At 60.5% G+C, this 15,841-nt stretch overlaps 1 protein-coding gene across 3 annotated transcripts in view; it reads left to right on the top strand.

The window, feature by feature from the left end:
* Positions 1-15,841, top strand: part of SRCIN1 (SRC kinase signaling inhibitor 1) — a 67,027-nt gene that overhangs the window by 11,558 nt on the left and 39,628 nt on the right. For all 3 annotated transcript variants that reach the window (XM_055132799.1, XM_055132800.1, XM_055132801.1), the window contains one exon: positions 14,589-14,887. In XM_055132799.1, coding sequence (XP_054988774.1) covers positions 14,589-14,887 — 299 coding nt within the window. The remainder of the gene's footprint in view (positions 1-14,588; positions 14,888-15,841) is intronic.

The following is a 15,841-nucleotide window of genomic DNA, read 5'->3' as shown; positions in this document are numbered from 1 at the left end:
CACAGAGTGCTGGGGATCGAGCCCAGGCTGCAAGGAAAGCGCCCTACCTGCTGTATTATCTCTCCAGCCCCCTAGTCCTACATTTTTAATATAGTTTGGGGCCTACACAACAGGGTGCTTTGGAGATACTCTTGGCTCAGTGCACAGAGGTCACCCCTGACGGTACTTGGGGCAACCCTATGGTATCAGGAATCAAACTAGGGCCTCAGGTGTGTAAGACAATTGCTGTACCCCTGAGCCACATCCCGACCCTATTTCTACCCTTGTTAGCAGCGGAGATGAGGGGTGTCCCCACCATTCGTGCCTTATCAGAGTGGAATGAGACCGTGGTGGGTTTTGAAAAAATCCTGGTGGTAGTACCTGTGTGTGAGCATGTATACAAACACAGATGTGTGTGTGTAACCATATCTATATGACTGTGAGCGTGTGTTAGTGTGCACCCACGAATATGTGTGTGTGAATAAGCGTGTGCAAGCTTGCTTGCGTGTACTGTGCTATGCGTGATCATGTGCACATGTGTGAACGTACATGAGCCAGAGAGTGGACATGTGTGTGGATGTATGCTCTGTGGAGCTGGTCCTGTGAGTCAGCTCCTCGCTGTGGACCCACTGGACCGTGCTCGAGAAGGGAGTGACGGCTGGCCAGGTGGGGGGGCGCTTGTTGCCGGGCTGCGTTGGGGGCAGCGTCTGGCCTGGCCACACCTGGAAACACACCAGTCCTGGCGTGCCCACCCCTTCCTCTCCTCGCCACCGGGTGAGCCCCAGGCTGCTGTCTGAGTTTCTGGGGAGCAGATGGGGCAGAGGTGGTGGCCAGGGTCACACCTATGACCCCAGCCCCACCCTGGGGGTGCAGCACCCCTCCCCTCCTTCCACAGCCTTAGTCTGAAGCCTTCCTTTGGTCTAATTCTGGGGGGCTCAGGGTAGTGGGTCCCCTCTGCTTCACTTCCTGCTTCTGGGGTCCCCCTTTGCCTCACTTCCTGCTTCTGGGGTCCTCCTTCACTTCATTTCCTGTAGCTCCTGCCACTCAGACTTCACCCTAGGGTTCACCCTACCCTTGCCCTCTGCTCTGTTTCCTGCCGGGCGAGATGGGGGCTCCCAGGCTCTAGACTGGGGGGACAGTGGAGGGAGGGAATGGGGACATGACTCCTTACTTGGGGGGGCCTTCAGACAGCGCTATTGACAAGGTTCCTGAGTGAACCTTTCTGCAGGATGGAGCGGGAGGCCTCGGCCCAGGAAGGACCTGAGGTGTCTCTCGGCAGCCCCAGCTGCCCCCTTCCTACCCTGGGGAGCCTCAGCCCCTGTCTCTGCCCTGCAGAGACCTGTCCCTTTGTCAGCTCCCGTTTTTGCTCCCGCTGTGGGATGTCCATAGCATGTCCAGGCTCCTCGCGTGGGAGTAACCGAGGCTGCCTGGAGGCAGCAGCAATCTCAGGCCTACGGAGCAGGACAGGAGGGAAGGACCAGAGTAGGGCAGTAGGGAGCGGTGGGGACTGTGGTGAGCAGAGAGAGGACACGTGCCCTCCAAGGCCTTAGCATTCGACAACGCTAAATTCTCCGCCCGGCCCAGCCAAACAAAGCTGCTGCCGCCCCGGCATGAGTGTGCCCAGGCCCTGCCCGCTCGTCCCGGCCTGCCCACCTGGCCCTGTCCTGGCTGCTGGTCATGTGAATATGGGATTCATGTGGGCCGGGCTCCGTGAGGGGCAATTTCTGTGCTTAGTTCTTCTATTGCCCCTTGCTGGACACTCATCCCCTCGTTTTGCCATGTGGTGGAGTGAAATGACTGTTCCAGATCACATGTGTGACCATAGCATGCCACGCTTTTCCCTTCCGTTTGGTCTCTGCCACGCAAACTGGCGTGACCTGCCATGTGCCCTGGAGAACAGGGGTGCCTGTGTGGGGAGGCTGAGACAGGGGGGGGGGGGGAGTGGGTGCCCCTTCCCCTCCGCTGGCGCCCCTCCCCCCCACTTCCGGCCTCATCCCTCAGCCTGGAGATGGATGGTGGTGTGGTGACAGGTGCCGAGCCACTGCGATGACAGTGCTGATTCCCCCATAATTACTGTCTGATGAGACGCCAGAATTAGCCACTGCGTAGCATCAGGGGGCAGGCACGGGATGGGGCACGGTGCAGCTGTGGGGGGGGGCACCCAGCCTCCTAGCCCGGGGCTGGTCCGAGCCAGGGAGGAAGAAGTAGGCGGGAGGAAGCCTCGCGTGTGGTTAATCAGATGCCCACAGCGTTGGGCTGTGGTCGCCGGGCCTGGACTCCCAAACCCGGGCTGCAGTGCGGAGCCTCAGGGCACTCCCCGGCTGCCCACTCAGCTGCCCACTCAGACTCCCGGGCGTGCCCACTGGGGCTTGGAGCTGGGTCTGCCCTGCTGGGGCCATGAGTGGCACAGCTGCTGGGACAGGGGCCGGGACACAGAGCAAGGCCAGATGGAAGTTTCTGGAGGAGCAGGTGGGTTCAGCTGGCTACCTAGGGGCCGGGGGAGGCTGAGTCCGGTCCTCCCTGGCACAGTGGCAGAGGCAGGAAGAGGCACCACCTTTGGGCTTCTACACGGATCCACCCCAGGGCGCCTCTGAAGGCCCCAGCTCAGTGATGGTGAGAGCACAGGCCCCTGACCCAGCACGGGCAGCACGAGTGGGGCAGGGCACTGGACAGGCTCTGCCAGGCGTGGCCTGAGACGCTGGCCTGAGGCCTCCCCTGCCCCACAGGAAGGCCTCCTGGCTGACCCGGCCCTGGCTGAAATGTCACTTCTATTTTTTCTTTTCTTTTCTTTTTGGCTCTTTTGGGTCACACTCTGTGATGCTCAGGGGTGACTCCTGCCTCTGCACTCAGGAAATACTCCTGGCGGTGCTGGGAGAACCATATGGGATGCCAGGGATTGAACCCCGGCCTGCTGCGTGCAAGGCAAATGCCCTACCTGCCGTACTATCGCTCTGGCCCCATTTCTTTTCCTTTTATTTATTTCTTTTTTGGTCCTTGGGCTACAACCTGGCAGTGCTCAGGGCTTACTCCTGGCTCTGTGCTCAGGGATCACCCCTGGCGATGCTTAGGGAGACCATATGGGGTGCCCGGGATTAAGCCCAGGTTGGCCACATGTAAGGCATGCAAGGCAAGAGCCCGACCTATTGTACTATCTCTCCAGATGGCACTTCCGAGGGGACCTGCGCTTCCTCTGCCACGAGAGTGGGGAGGAGAGCCCCGGAAAGGACCGTGGGGCCCTCCTCCCAGCTGCCCCCGGCCATCTCAGCTCCCTCAGCCCCGCCTGGCACTGTCCCCAGGCCAGCTCCCCCCGGAAACGAGGGATGGCAGGGCTCTGTGCCTCCCTGGAGAAGGGGTTCATTAGAGAGCTTGGCTCTCAGGGCTTGGCGAGACGGAGAACCCCCAGCTAAGACTCGGGGGTCTGCGGGATCCACAGGGGCAGTCCCCAGTGGGGACCGAAGCCCAGAAGCTGCCTCTGCCATTAGCCCCCCCTGACCTCCAGCAGGCTCCGGCTTCCCCAAGCTGTAAAGCGGGGAGGGGGCCCTACCAAGGGGGCTCAGATTCAAAAGGGCAGCAGCCGTCGGAGGCCCTGGAGACCGGTTAGGGGGTCGGCTTCATTCGTGGCTGGTCCCAGGGAGCCGGGTGCCGGCTTCAAAACTCAGCGCGCGAGATGGGAGGGTGGCCTCTAGCGGGGGCAGGGGGGGAGGTGGCAGGGAGAGATCTCTGATTCCTCTCCCACCACCCAGCCTGCGCCCCGCCGCGGGAGGACCCCGGGGAGAGCTTCCAGGAGATGCTCCTGGCACCCTACCAGGCCTTCCAGGTTGGCCCAGGCCCAGCGCAGTGCAGGCAGGAAATCGCTGAGTCTCCTGCCGCCTCCCCGTGCTGCTCCCCCCGCCCCGCCCCACACACCCCCAAGCTTCTCCGGGTACTAACCTTGGTGTCCCCAGAGAGAGAAAATAATGGGATGCAGATTGGCTGTTTGTGCTCCGCTGGCTTGTAGGGCAGAGGAGTAATTAACCCGTGAGGGCGGAGCCCGGGTGCCCAGCTGCTGCCCCGCCAGGCTCAGCAGCAGGTGGAAGTGGGTCAGAGGTTTGCCACTGGGAGCCGGGGTGCCCGGGTGTGGAAGGAGATGGCTGGACGTGGCCAGAATGGGGACTGCGATGTGGGCTCTGTGTGCAGGAGGCCCGGGCTCCATCTCTGGCCCCCGCAGGTTCCCTGAGCACTGCCAAGAGGGGCCTTTGAGCACTGAGCTGAGAGTAGCCCCGAGCACTGCCCAGGTGTGGCCCAAAAAAACAAACCAGAACTACAGTTCTTGGCCAGTGGAGAGCCTTAGCCCTATCCCTCTTTTTCAAAATAAGACTTTTTTTTTTTTTGAGGTAGGAGCACACCTGGCGATGCTCGAGGCTTACCCCTGGCTTCATACTCAGAGATCACATCTGGCAGGCTCGGGGAACCATACGGAATTCAGGGTGTGTGCAAGGCAAATGCCCTACCTGCTGTATGATTGCTCAGGCCTCCAAATAAGAGATTGTAAAGAAATGCTTCAGCAAGGACGCCCTGAGCTTGGCAGAGTAGGAGAGAGATGGAGGAGGTGGCAGCTGGACTCAGGAAGGACAAATGGGGTCCCCGCTACCTTGCACCCCAGGCAGGCAGGAGAGGGACCAACCGAGCGCTCGCGTGTGCCCCAGTACAGCTGAAACTGTCTTAAGTGTCTGTGCTCTGCCTGTGGCCGCAGTGCCCTGTCTGCGGGTGGTGGCCATACGGGCGAGTGGTGCTGGGCAGCCTGCAGTGACCAGGGTGCCCTCTGCATGGAGATAGATGAGTGTGGGGCATGGTGAGGTGGGTACCACCAAGCCAGGTGACCGGAGAAGCGAATGTGCTTGGAATTGGAAGTCCCCCAAGGGACTGTCTGGTTATGGGGGTCCCAGTAAAGGCTTCAGAAATCTGAGGAGCAAGTGGTGGGGTGGCAGCACTGGGCCTTTATTTGTTTGTTTTTGTTTTTGGCCACACCTGGCCGTGCTCGGGGCTCACCTCTGGCGCTATGCTCAGGGATCACTCCTGGGGGGGACTCAGGGAGGTCCAGACCAGGTGTCAGAGACGGAACCCAGGCCCGCTATGTGCCAGGCAAGCGCGCTACCCACTGGGCTATCTCCCCAGCCCTTGCCCAGCTTTGTGGGGTCCTGATGAAAGGGCCGTGATGGGGTGGGGGAGCTTCTCCTTCACGTCACAGATCGGGGTCTCGTCTCCCCTGGCACGGGATGCCACCCTCCGAGCGTGCTCTCGGCTCCTCGAAGCTGTGGAGGCTGGCACGGGTCCCTCTGGCCCTGCCGTGCCCTTGGGAGAGAGACTCCGGCGGTCTCCCGTGAGGTGGTGGAGCGGGGGGCAGGGTGCCTGGTTCCTCCTCCGTCCCCATCCCCTCCGCTCCTTCCTTCCTCTCGCCGCCGCCGCCTCTCGGAGACGGGGCGCTGACAGGACACCTCTGGCTGCGTGACGGTGGGAATGCCACGCCAGCGCGGCTTGTTAACAGGCTGCTGTCGGGTGCCCGCCAGGGCTGTTCCCGGCTTTCCCCCCAGCAGCTTCAGACTGGGGTGACACACTTCCTCCGCGTTGCCGCCCCCTCCCTTCCCAGGGAAGCCAATTAGCCAGATCTTCATTAGGAGCGAAAAATCACGCCACAGCTCTGGGTCTGATCAAAGCTTGGGTGGGGGCCACGGGCCGCCGAGGCCGGGCTTGGCCGTGCTCAGTGCGCAACCTGCACAACCGTCTGCGGCTCTTCTTTTTGAAACAGTCCTCCCTGGCTCACAGAGAGGCCCCTCGGTATGTCAGCTGGGTGCGAATCGAGCTTTTATTAACCCCCCTCCCCCCCCGGGTGTTGCTATTTGGAGGGAGCGGGGTTAATGTCATTACTTTGCCTGCTGGGGTGGGGGCAGGATGAAGGAGGTTGTATTTGTCTGAAATTCTGGGCCAGGGACCGGCTTGTGGGGTCCCGTGCAGGAGGAGGGGTATCTCTGTTTCTGTCTGCTTGGGGGCCACACCTGCCAGCGCTCAGGGATCCCTCCTGGCTCAGGGGACTCGTATGTGGTGCCGGGGATGGAACCCGGGTCGGCTGCATACAAGGCGAGAGCTGTCCCCGCTGTGCTCTCAACCCCAGCCCGAAGTGGGGCGTCTTGTCTTAGGGTTGTGCCCAGGGTGCCTCGAGGGGGCCTCATTCAGGGTGGGGAGTGTCGGGTGCGGCCGGGCTGGGACCCACAACTGTCTTAGGGGCCCCCGGGCGGGGCTGGGCTGGGCACTGTGGCAGGTTTTTCCACCCCCACAGGTGCCTCCTAAGAATCTGTTCATCTCGGGGCCCCCTGGGATGTGGGGCCTGCAGAGGGGGGTCCCCTGACGATTGCTTTCTGGGAAGTGCACAGTGGGGGGTGGAAAAGTCTCTGTGCCGAGGGGTGGTGGGATCCATTCCTGGCTCTGCTCCTGCTCCTGTGTGACCTGCTCCCCTCGGGCCTTGGTCTCCTTCCTGCAGAAGGGGCGTGCTGGGGAGAGCACTGTGGGGGTGCGGGGCAGGCAGGAGCAACCGCACAGTGGGGTTGTCCCCCCCACTTCCTCAGTGGGAGCGGGGTGGGGGTCCTGAGGACCACACAGGGTGAGAACTGGACGGTGGGCACGGAGGCCCAGCCTGGCCCTGGTGGCCAAGGGGTGTCCGCTCCTTGTCCAGTTCTGTCCCAGCATTCTGGGTGGAGGGGTGCCTCTGCCATCGGGGCGGGCGTCTGGTCTGAGAGAGGAGGGGGAGGCATCATTCTGACTGAGCTCCCAGTTCCATGAGTAAACAGGGGCCCCACCCAGAGCCCCTTAGAGAGGAGGCCAGGGCCCTGGGGAGTGCCCAGTCTGTGCGTGCCAGGCTTGGTCCTACGTGAGCCTTGAGCCTTGGCGGGGACTCGGGGGAGATGAAGTCTCGTCCCTCCAATCCCCACCCCTTCCCCGTACTTGGGAGCCTGGCCAGTCCAGGGGCCCCTGCAGGCCGGGCAGCGGGAGCCGTGCGGAGGGGCGCACCCTCTCTCCCACCTCCCCCAGGGCCAGAGGCTCCCCTGAGGCCGCCCGCAGGTGAGCGCGCCCTCCCCGCCCTGCGAGGCCTTTAATTAGATTCTGACTCGTTTACCGACTAAGTGGCCTTCCGTGGGTTTTAAATCTGCACAAATTGGTGCCTGTTTTTCTGCCTGCTCGAGGCTGGGGCTGGCAGTGCCCTCCTCTGCCTCCCGGGGCACTGTCCTCTCTGCCCCTCAGCCCACCTCATCCACCTCCCCCCCACACCGGGATGGGAGAGGGCAGGAGGGCCCAGGGTGAGCGATGCCCTGAGGCCCCCGAGCCTCAGTTTCCCTCTGAGGCCCTTCCTGCAGCCCAGTGCTGGGCCGGGGAGGCGACATCGGGCAGGGACCCTCTCAGTGCTCCTGCAGTGCGTGGTTTTGGGGAGCCACTCCCCATGAGGAGCTCACCTGGCCTTGCTCTGTCCCCCGAGTGCCTGTCCCCCATCACCAGAGCCCCCTGTATGGCCCAGCCCTCCCTGTCCTTCTGGGCTGAGCTCTTTCTGCTCACACCCTCCCCCCCGCCCCCCGCCCTGCCCCTCTTTCCGCCTGCCCTGCCTGGGTTAGCAGGGGCTGGTGTGGGGGTGCCGGCCTGGGCCTTCTGCTCCCTCCAGCTGCTCCCCTCTCCTCGCCCTTGCTCCCGCTGCCACCCCCCAGCTCGCCGCTCAGAGTGACAGGGCCACTCACCAGGGCGCTGGGCATTAGCAATTTGGGGGGCTATTACACAAGAATGTTTACAGAAAGGCAATTGCCCGGAAAATGACTTTGGTTGCTGTGGTATGGGGCGGAAAAGATGGTTTAGGAAACAGACACAGATGGGCTTCTGTTCCAGGGCCCCCCACAGACAGCAGGGCCTGGGGGGCTGGGCACACAAGGGTGCCCTAGGACAGAGGACCAGTTCCTTCATGGGGGGGGGGTGGCATGGGAGGGGGTGGGGCAGGTTCTGGGTCTTCTGCCAAACCTGAGATGTGGCTGGCCCCTTGATGCCCTTTGGCCCCTGGCCTCTGACCTTCCACAGTGTCCTTCCCATCTTGGGAGCTGCAGCCTGCAGGGTGGGGTCCTGGGGCACAGTAGATGGTGGTGGTAGCTGTGGGCTTCTCCAGGAGACCGGGTACCCCTGGCTTTGTGTTCCTGGGTGTGGGGATGCCCTGGGGTGCCAACCAGGTCGGCCTCCCAGCAGTGTCCATGGCCTTCTCCATGTGACTGTCCTAGTGCTCCAGAGCTAATGCCCAACCTCTGCCTGGGGAGTGACCGGGGCTCACTTTGTATGTCTTCCGGAATTCTGGGTCCTGAGCACCTATGAGGGGGTTCCCACAAGTTGCCTTCTTCCTTTTGGGGTGGGAGGTCACATCTGCTGGTGCTCAGGGCTAAGTCCTGACTCTGAGCTCAGGTGTTCGCTCCTGGCGCTGTCAAGGGACCATGTGGGGTGTCGGGGATCGAACCCAGGCTGGCTGCACGTGAGACAAGTGCCCCGCCCGCTGTGCCCACGCTCTGCCGCCTCCTCCTTTCTCGTGTCTGTAGCTGAGTCTTTGTGCTCCCGGGTTTTGGCTTCCCCTTCCCCAGCCCTCCCGCTCCTCACCCCTCTCCCATGGAAAATGATGTCATGTGTGACGTCATGCCACATGTCACTGGCAGCAGCCCGGGGAGAGGCTAGATCTGAAAGGGAAGGAAGGGCTCCATGGCTTGTGAGATGGTGTCTCTGTCACTTGGGCATCTTCCGTCTCATCATGGGTGACGTGACTTCACGGGGAAGGAGGAGCAGTTTCCGGGCATCCATGAATGGGGGTCCTGACCCTGCGTGGGGCCCAGGGGGTGGAGACAAGTCACTGGGGGTGCCCCCCCACTCCCTGCCCCCACACCCTAACGGCTCCTTCCCCTTCCCTGTCCTTTCTCTCCCCCCAACCCCAAGGAGTCACCCAGGCCCCTTCCCTGTGGCTTCAGTCCCTTTCTCAGAACTTCCGGCCACCTCGAATACCCAGAGGTCGGGCAAACCTCCATCCGCAGGGGCTTGTCTCTGGGACCTGCAGCCCCGCACCCCTGCTCCAGCTCTGCCCCTCCCCGTCCCCTCCCCCGCCACGGCTCCTCGCCTTGCCTCTGCTCCTCCATCTTGGAGTCCTCAGTCCCCTAGTACTCTGCCCCAGGAGAGTCCAGTCCTGCTGGCCCCTCTGTCCTTCTGTCCCCCAAGACCCCTGCCAGCTTCCCCAAGTGGGCAGTACTCCCTCCCAGAGGATGCTGGAATGATCCAGCAGGTAATAGTTTCAGGTGCAGTTGGGGGGTGCTTTCTGTTTGTCCGCTTAAGGAAGGTAGATTTCTCGGGGGTAGGGGGTTGCTAAGGGATATTGCTTTTGGAAATGGGGGCTCAAGGGGGACTGGAGTGATAATACAGCAGGGAGGGCGCTTGCCTGGCATGCAGTTAACCCAGGTTCGATCCCCAGCATCCTGAAGAGTCCCCCGAGCACCGCCGGGAGTGATTCTTGAATGCAGAGCCAGGAGTAACCCCTGAGCATCGCTTTAGGCCGAACTGTTTGGGGAACTCTGGCTGCCAGAGCAGGAGCCCCGCCTGGTCAGGAAGTGTTGGTCCGCAGGAGTTCTGGGCCCCTGCTGCTTGCTAGCTTGTACCCCCAGACCTTTTCCTGGGCTCCTTGTCCTCCCAGAGGGGCCTGAGGGAGGACCAACAGCTGCCCAGGCCACCGCTCAGATGGGTGACTTTGTCCAGCCCTGTCCTTCTCTCCGACTGCCCGGGCAGGGTCACGCCCACTTTACAGCTCTGTGCCCGGAGCTCCTGGCGGGAAGGGACCAAATGACTAAGTGGGAGTCACGGGGCCCAGGGAGCAGCTGACTCTGACCCAGGGTGTCTCTGGCTCTGCCTTGCAAGGTTGTTTTTGTTGTTTTGTTTAGTTTTTTTTAATTTAATATATTTTTTTTTTGCTTTTTGGGTCACACCCAGCGATGCTCAGGGGTCACTCCTGGCTCTGCACTCAGGAATTACCCCTGGCCATGCTCAGGGGACCATATGGGATGCTGGTAATCGAACCCGGGTCAGCCGTGTGCAAGGCAAACAACCTACCCACTGTGCTATCACTCCAGCCCCAATGTTTTGTTTAGTTTTATTTGGAGGGGATGTTTGACTACATCCAGTGGTACTTGGGCTTACTCCTGGACCTACACTCAGGAATTAGTCCTGAAGCTGCTCAGGGACCATATGGGATGCCGGGGATTGAACCCAGCTCAGTTCTGTGCAAGGCTAGCGCCCCACCTGGGGTAGTATGGATCATGCCTGAGCCACAGCCTCACCCCCGAACACCTTCCTTGAAGGCCCATAGATGGACCCCCAGCTCAGAAGCTGGGTCAGTCCTCCCAGGCCCTGGAGCCCCTCAGAAAGGAGAGCAATGTGCATCAATGGGGGGAGTGCTGAGACCCCGTGGCCCTGGCGTGCCCCCACCTCAGCCCATCCTAGGATCCCAAGGTTCTTCCCTTATCAGAAACCTTTTCACTGGCAAACTCCACCCCCGACCCCAAAGCAGCTCGTTCCTCCTACCCTGCGCCCCCTCTCTGCCAAGAGCGCAGCCCCCCCCCCTGCCTAGGCCTGGTAGGGGGGTGAAGCTGACCCTTAGTGTGGGGGTCCCCACAGCCACAGTGAAATGGGCAGTGGGCCTGCCTCCTCCAGGCTGTCCACTGTGTCCCCTTCAGTCCGAGTGGAAAGGCCTGGCTGACCCTGGACCTCCCCCCAGCTCCTGCCCATCTCAGGTGAGCCAAGACCCCGTTGGAGGCAAGAAAGGAAGCAGGGGTCCGGAGGGGAGGAGAGAAATGGAGGCTTCCCCCATGGGCACATGCAGTGCCAGGAGGGCACAGTGGGCATGGCTGGCTGGCTCAGGGGAGGTCCCTCGTCTCAGGCTGGGCTGGGGCTGGATGCCAGAGCTGGGGTTCCGGCCACAAGACTGTAACAGAATTCCCCCACAACCCCAGGGCAGAGAGGGGTCAGGAGTGCCCCCCACCCATGTCCTAGAGAATTCCTGCTCCAGGGATAGCTGCGAATCGGGGGCTGGGGGGCAAAGGTCGCAGGACACAGGACACTGCCCCCACCAGCGTGGGGCTGATTCTCTGGTGTTCAGAGCACGCCTGTGCCCCCTTCTCCCTTTCAGCCACCTTTACTGCCCCCCTGCCCCTGGGCAGAGCCCCCCCCCCACCGAGGTCCAGCTTCCTAGGAAGGGTTGGGGCCAGCCCACAAAGGCCCTCCCTCCCAGGGAGACAGGCGAGAGCTCAGGGCAGCTCATCCGTGCACACTCGAGTTTGACCGTGGATGCCACTGGCTCGATTAATTATTCCTGGGAACTGGCTCCATGAAGTGCTGGGCCCTTCTGGGCTTCCTGTTCCCAGTCGAAATAAAGTGGAGCCATCACGCCTGCAGGCACTGCTGTTCTCCACGTCTCTGTGTAGTCGGTTCTGACTGTGAGGCCCCCAGGTCCAGGTCAGGGTGGGGAACAGCAAGCACAGGGGGAGAACCCCGGACCCCAGGCCTGGAGGTGAAATCTGGGACTCCCCCGCTTGGTCTGTTTGAACGTCTCCACCCAGCTGCACACACTGGGTTCTTTTTGCGTGGTTTTTTTTGTTTTTTGTTTTTGCGGGGCGGGGTAGGGGGTGTCAAACCTAGTGAAATTTAGGAGTTACTCCTGGCCCTGCACTCAGGAATTACTCTTGACAGTGCTTAGGGGACCATATGGGATGCTGGAGACTAATTCCTGGTCGGCCACATGCAAGGCAGATGCCCTCCCCGCTGTACTGTTGCTCCTGCCTTTTTGTGTTTTGTGTTTGGGATCACACCTGTCGGTGCTCAGCAACCAGTCTTTTTTTTTTAAAAAAATTTTTTATTGAGTCACCATGTGGAAAGTTACAAAGTTTTCAGGTTTAAATCTCAGTTATACAATGCTCGAATACCCATCCCTTCACCAGTGCTCATATTCTACCACCAAGAATCCCAGTATAGCTCCACCCCGCCCCCCCACACCCCTAACCCCCCACGCCCCTAGCCCCCCCACCCTTAGCCCCCCCCCAGCCTGTGTAACTAATAAATTTCACTTTACTTTCACTTTGATTGCATACAATATTTCAACAAAACTCACTATTATTGTTTGGAGAGTCTCTCCCCTAAAGTCAGACCTGCTGAAAAGGAAGCATTAGATAATTTGTTTTCCATTGCTGAGGATGAAGAGGTATGAGGTCGAGTGACCACACTTAGCAGCCTCTCAGTTTTGGGTTTCTGTAATTTAGTATTTTAGTAACTAAGTCCAGAGAGATATCTGCCAGAAGTTGCATCGTTGCCAACTTGTACTTCTCAGTTACATTATATTCCACATATGAGTGCAATCCTCCTATGTCTGTCTCTTTCTTTCTGACTCATTTCACTCAACATGATACTTTCCATGTTGATCCATTTATATGCAAATTTCATGACTTCATGTTTTCTGACAGCTACATAGTATTCCATTGTGTAGATGTACCAGAGTTTCTTTAACCAGTCATCTGTTTTGGGGCACTCTGTTTTTTTCCAGATTCTGGCTATTGTAAACAGTGCTGCAATGAACATAGAAATACATATGCCATCTCTACTATACCGTTTTGCCTCTCCGGGATATATTCCCAGGAGTGGTATTGCTGGGTCAAATGGAAGCTCAATTTCTAATTTTTTGAGAATCGTCCATATTGTTTTCCAAAAGGGCTGAACCAGTCGGCATTCCCACCAGCAGTGAAGAAGAGTCCCTTTCTCCCCGCATCCACGCCAACACCGGTTCAGCAACCAGTCTTGGTGTGCTTGTGGGACCCCCTGCAGCAGGAACAGGGGTCCTACGTAGTACTGGGGACCAAACCCGATTTAGTCCTGTGCAAGGCCTATTAGACTGTTGGTCCGGCCCAGCTCACTGTGGCTTTTAAGTGTGTCAGTGTATGGTTCTGGCCTTGGTAACCTGTCTCAGCAGTAGAACCACAGTAACCCCCGACAGTCATGGGGTACCCCCACAGGCGGTGATGATGAGGTCAGGCTCTTGGAAGCTGCAGGTCTACGTGACAGGGGAGCTGTCCGTCCCTCCCTTGGTTTTGGTGGGTTGGGATCTCTTGGGCACTGCTCACACCTCGGTTGTAGCAGAGGGAAGAGTGTGTGTACGTGCGTATGTGTGTGTGTATGTGTGTGTATGTGTGCATGCATGTGTGTGCATATGTGTGGTGTGTGTACATGTGGTGTGTGTGCATGTGCATGCATGTGTGTGCATGTGTGTGTGTGTGCACATGTGTGCATTTGCAGTGCAGTGTTTTCCCCTGAATTGTGGCTGGATGTCACCCTCTACTTGGGTAGGGGTGTCTGAGTGAGGGTGTCTGAGCCTGCAAGCCTGATGGCCAGTGGCTGTGTGCTGGGAGGGGGTGAGAAGGGGCTGGAGGAGGTGCCCTGGCTGGATTCCAGAATCCACAACCTCCCCCTTCACCCCCCTTGGCCTGTAAGGAGCCCCTGTGGGGGTCCAGCGATCCGTGGCAGAGCCTGATGGAGACTCCGCTTAGCCGGTGAGGCTTTGAGGCGGCTCTGAGGCGGATTAGGGGGGTGCCATGTGTTGGGGAGAAGACTTCTCAAGATGAGGGTGGGCATATCTGTTCAGTGCCCAGCACGATGGATGGCTGGGGCATGCCACCAGGGCATGGAGGGGCACTGTAGGACCCCTGTTCCTGCTGCAGGGGGTCCATATTTAGGCTGGAGTCAGTCAGTTGGGGGGCAGCGCTCTGGGTGGGGCCCTTGGGGAAGGGATTCTGATTCTGAGGGGTAACCTCAGCCCCCGGCCTTTTCTGTTGCTGCTTCTGTGCTGTCCTTCGTCCCTGTGGTCCTGGGCGTGTGTGGGGGGGGGCAGCGAGGGGAGGGCTTGAGCTGTTCTGTCTGCTTCTCCTCCTTTGAGTTTATCCCCCACCCTTCTCCCACTGTCTTCTCTGTGCCCTGCCTCTCCTGTGTGTCCGTCTGTCTGTCTCTGGCGGGGAGGGAGGGGAGGTGCCCTGTGTCCCAGACCCGGAGCCTCTGGCGCCTTGGGAAGTCCCAGGTCTGACCTTTGCCCTTTTCCACCCCCCACGACCCCCCACCCCGGCCTTCCAGTGTGCCCTGGACATGCTAGCCTGAGGGAAGAGGCTAGACTCTTCTCCCTAGAGGATACGGGAGAGGAAGACTATGCAGACTCCTTTCCACACCCTTCTGGAAGCTTCTTGAAGGAGACTCCTCTTCCCTCACCCGGTCAGGCCAGCATTAGGGAGGCGGACTCTGCTTATCCAGAGTGCCCAGGACCCCTTCTTCCAAATCCTTCCTGCCAGTGGGCACTGTCCCTCTAAACCCTGGGCAGAAGGGCCAGAAGCCCGAACCTGCCCTGGTCCCCACGGTCCCTGAAGCTCTAGACTCTCCACCCTGCTCCTCGACCCCGCATTTCCTGCCTCCGTCTGCCCCCTGTGGGCAGTGGGCACCCCCCTGGGGCCTCGGGCTCCCAGTGACCCGCTCTGCTCCCCTCTCCCCTCTCGCAGATCCGGAGCGGAGCAGCCCCCCCATGCTGTCTGCTGACGATGCGGAGTACCCGCGGGAGTACCGGACCCTGGGGGGTGGGGGCGGGGGCGGCGGGGGCCGCCGCTTCTCCAACGTGGGGCTGGTGCACACGTCGGAGCGGCGCCACACGGTGATCGCGGCGCAGAGCCTCGAGGCGCTGAGCGGGCTGCAGAAGGCGGACGCCGAGCGCAAGCGCGATGCCTTCATGGACCACCTGAAGAGCAAGTACCCACAGCACGCCCTGGCGCTGCGGGGCCAGCAGGACAGGATGCGGGAGCAGGTGAGTGGGCGTCGCCAGACTCATTCTGATGATTCCAGCGCGGGATTGGGGAGATGGGTGGGTGCCCGGGGTCGCCTTTCTGGTGCCCTCGGGGAGGCTGGGGGACGGACGGGGCATGCAGCTCTTTGCCAGGCTGGAAGTTGAGGGGTAGCAGCCTGTGAATTTGTTCCGGGGCCAAGCAGAGGGGCAAGAGGGACAGCCATGAGCACGGACTGATTTGAACATGGCAGCTGCCCCCCCACCCCGTCCTGGGCCTGCCCCCCCCAAGCCTCGCTGTGTGACTCTGAGCTAGAGGACATCCCTCTCTGTGTCTGGTTTCTCTCCAGCCACGCCGAGCAGGGGGGCTTCCTGGGCTCCCACCTGGGCTGGTGGAGCGGGACCTGCCCTTGTCAAGCTCCCCAGGTCCTTTGGGGGCCCGGACACCTCTCTCCGTCCGAGTAGGACCTCCAGGCTCGTGGGGAAGCGAGCCCCCAGGTCAGCCTTCTGCTTCCAGGCATCAGTCAGTGTCAGTGAGGTACTGTCAGGGCTGCAGACGCAGGCACAGTCCCCCCCAGTCAGGGGCTGACGGGAGGGTGGCACAATTCCATCAGTGTCATTTTGCTTGGGCTTCAGGGCGCTGCTCCCTGCTCCCACGCCTGTCTTGCTCTTCCCCTTCCCAAAGGTGGCTAGGAAAGAGGAGCTATGTTCCCATGCCCGTCTCCTCGCAGAGAAGGGGAGGTGGCATTGAGGAGGTTTGCTTCCTCATCCCTGCTCCGACTGCCTGCCTTACCGGCACCCCCACCTCTGGCTGCCCTTTGCCTGTGCTCTGCTTTCTCCTGGGAGCTGAGTTGGATCTGAATTGGGGAGCGATGGGCCTTTCCACGGGGGAAGCCCACCTGTGTGCTCTGGTTTGAAAGGAGGGGCCAGGGCATTTGCACTCTGGGTGGAGTTTGGAAAAGGACGATTCATTCCACT

Source organism: Sorex araneus, chromosome 3 (genome assembly GCF_027595985.1).
Source record: "Sorex araneus isolate mSorAra2 chromosome 3, mSorAra2.pri, whole genome shotgun sequence".
NCBI lineage: Eukaryota > Metazoa > Chordata > Mammalia > Eulipotyphla > Soricidae > Sorex > Sorex araneus.
This window is presented reverse-complemented; position numbering and strand designations above follow the sequence as displayed.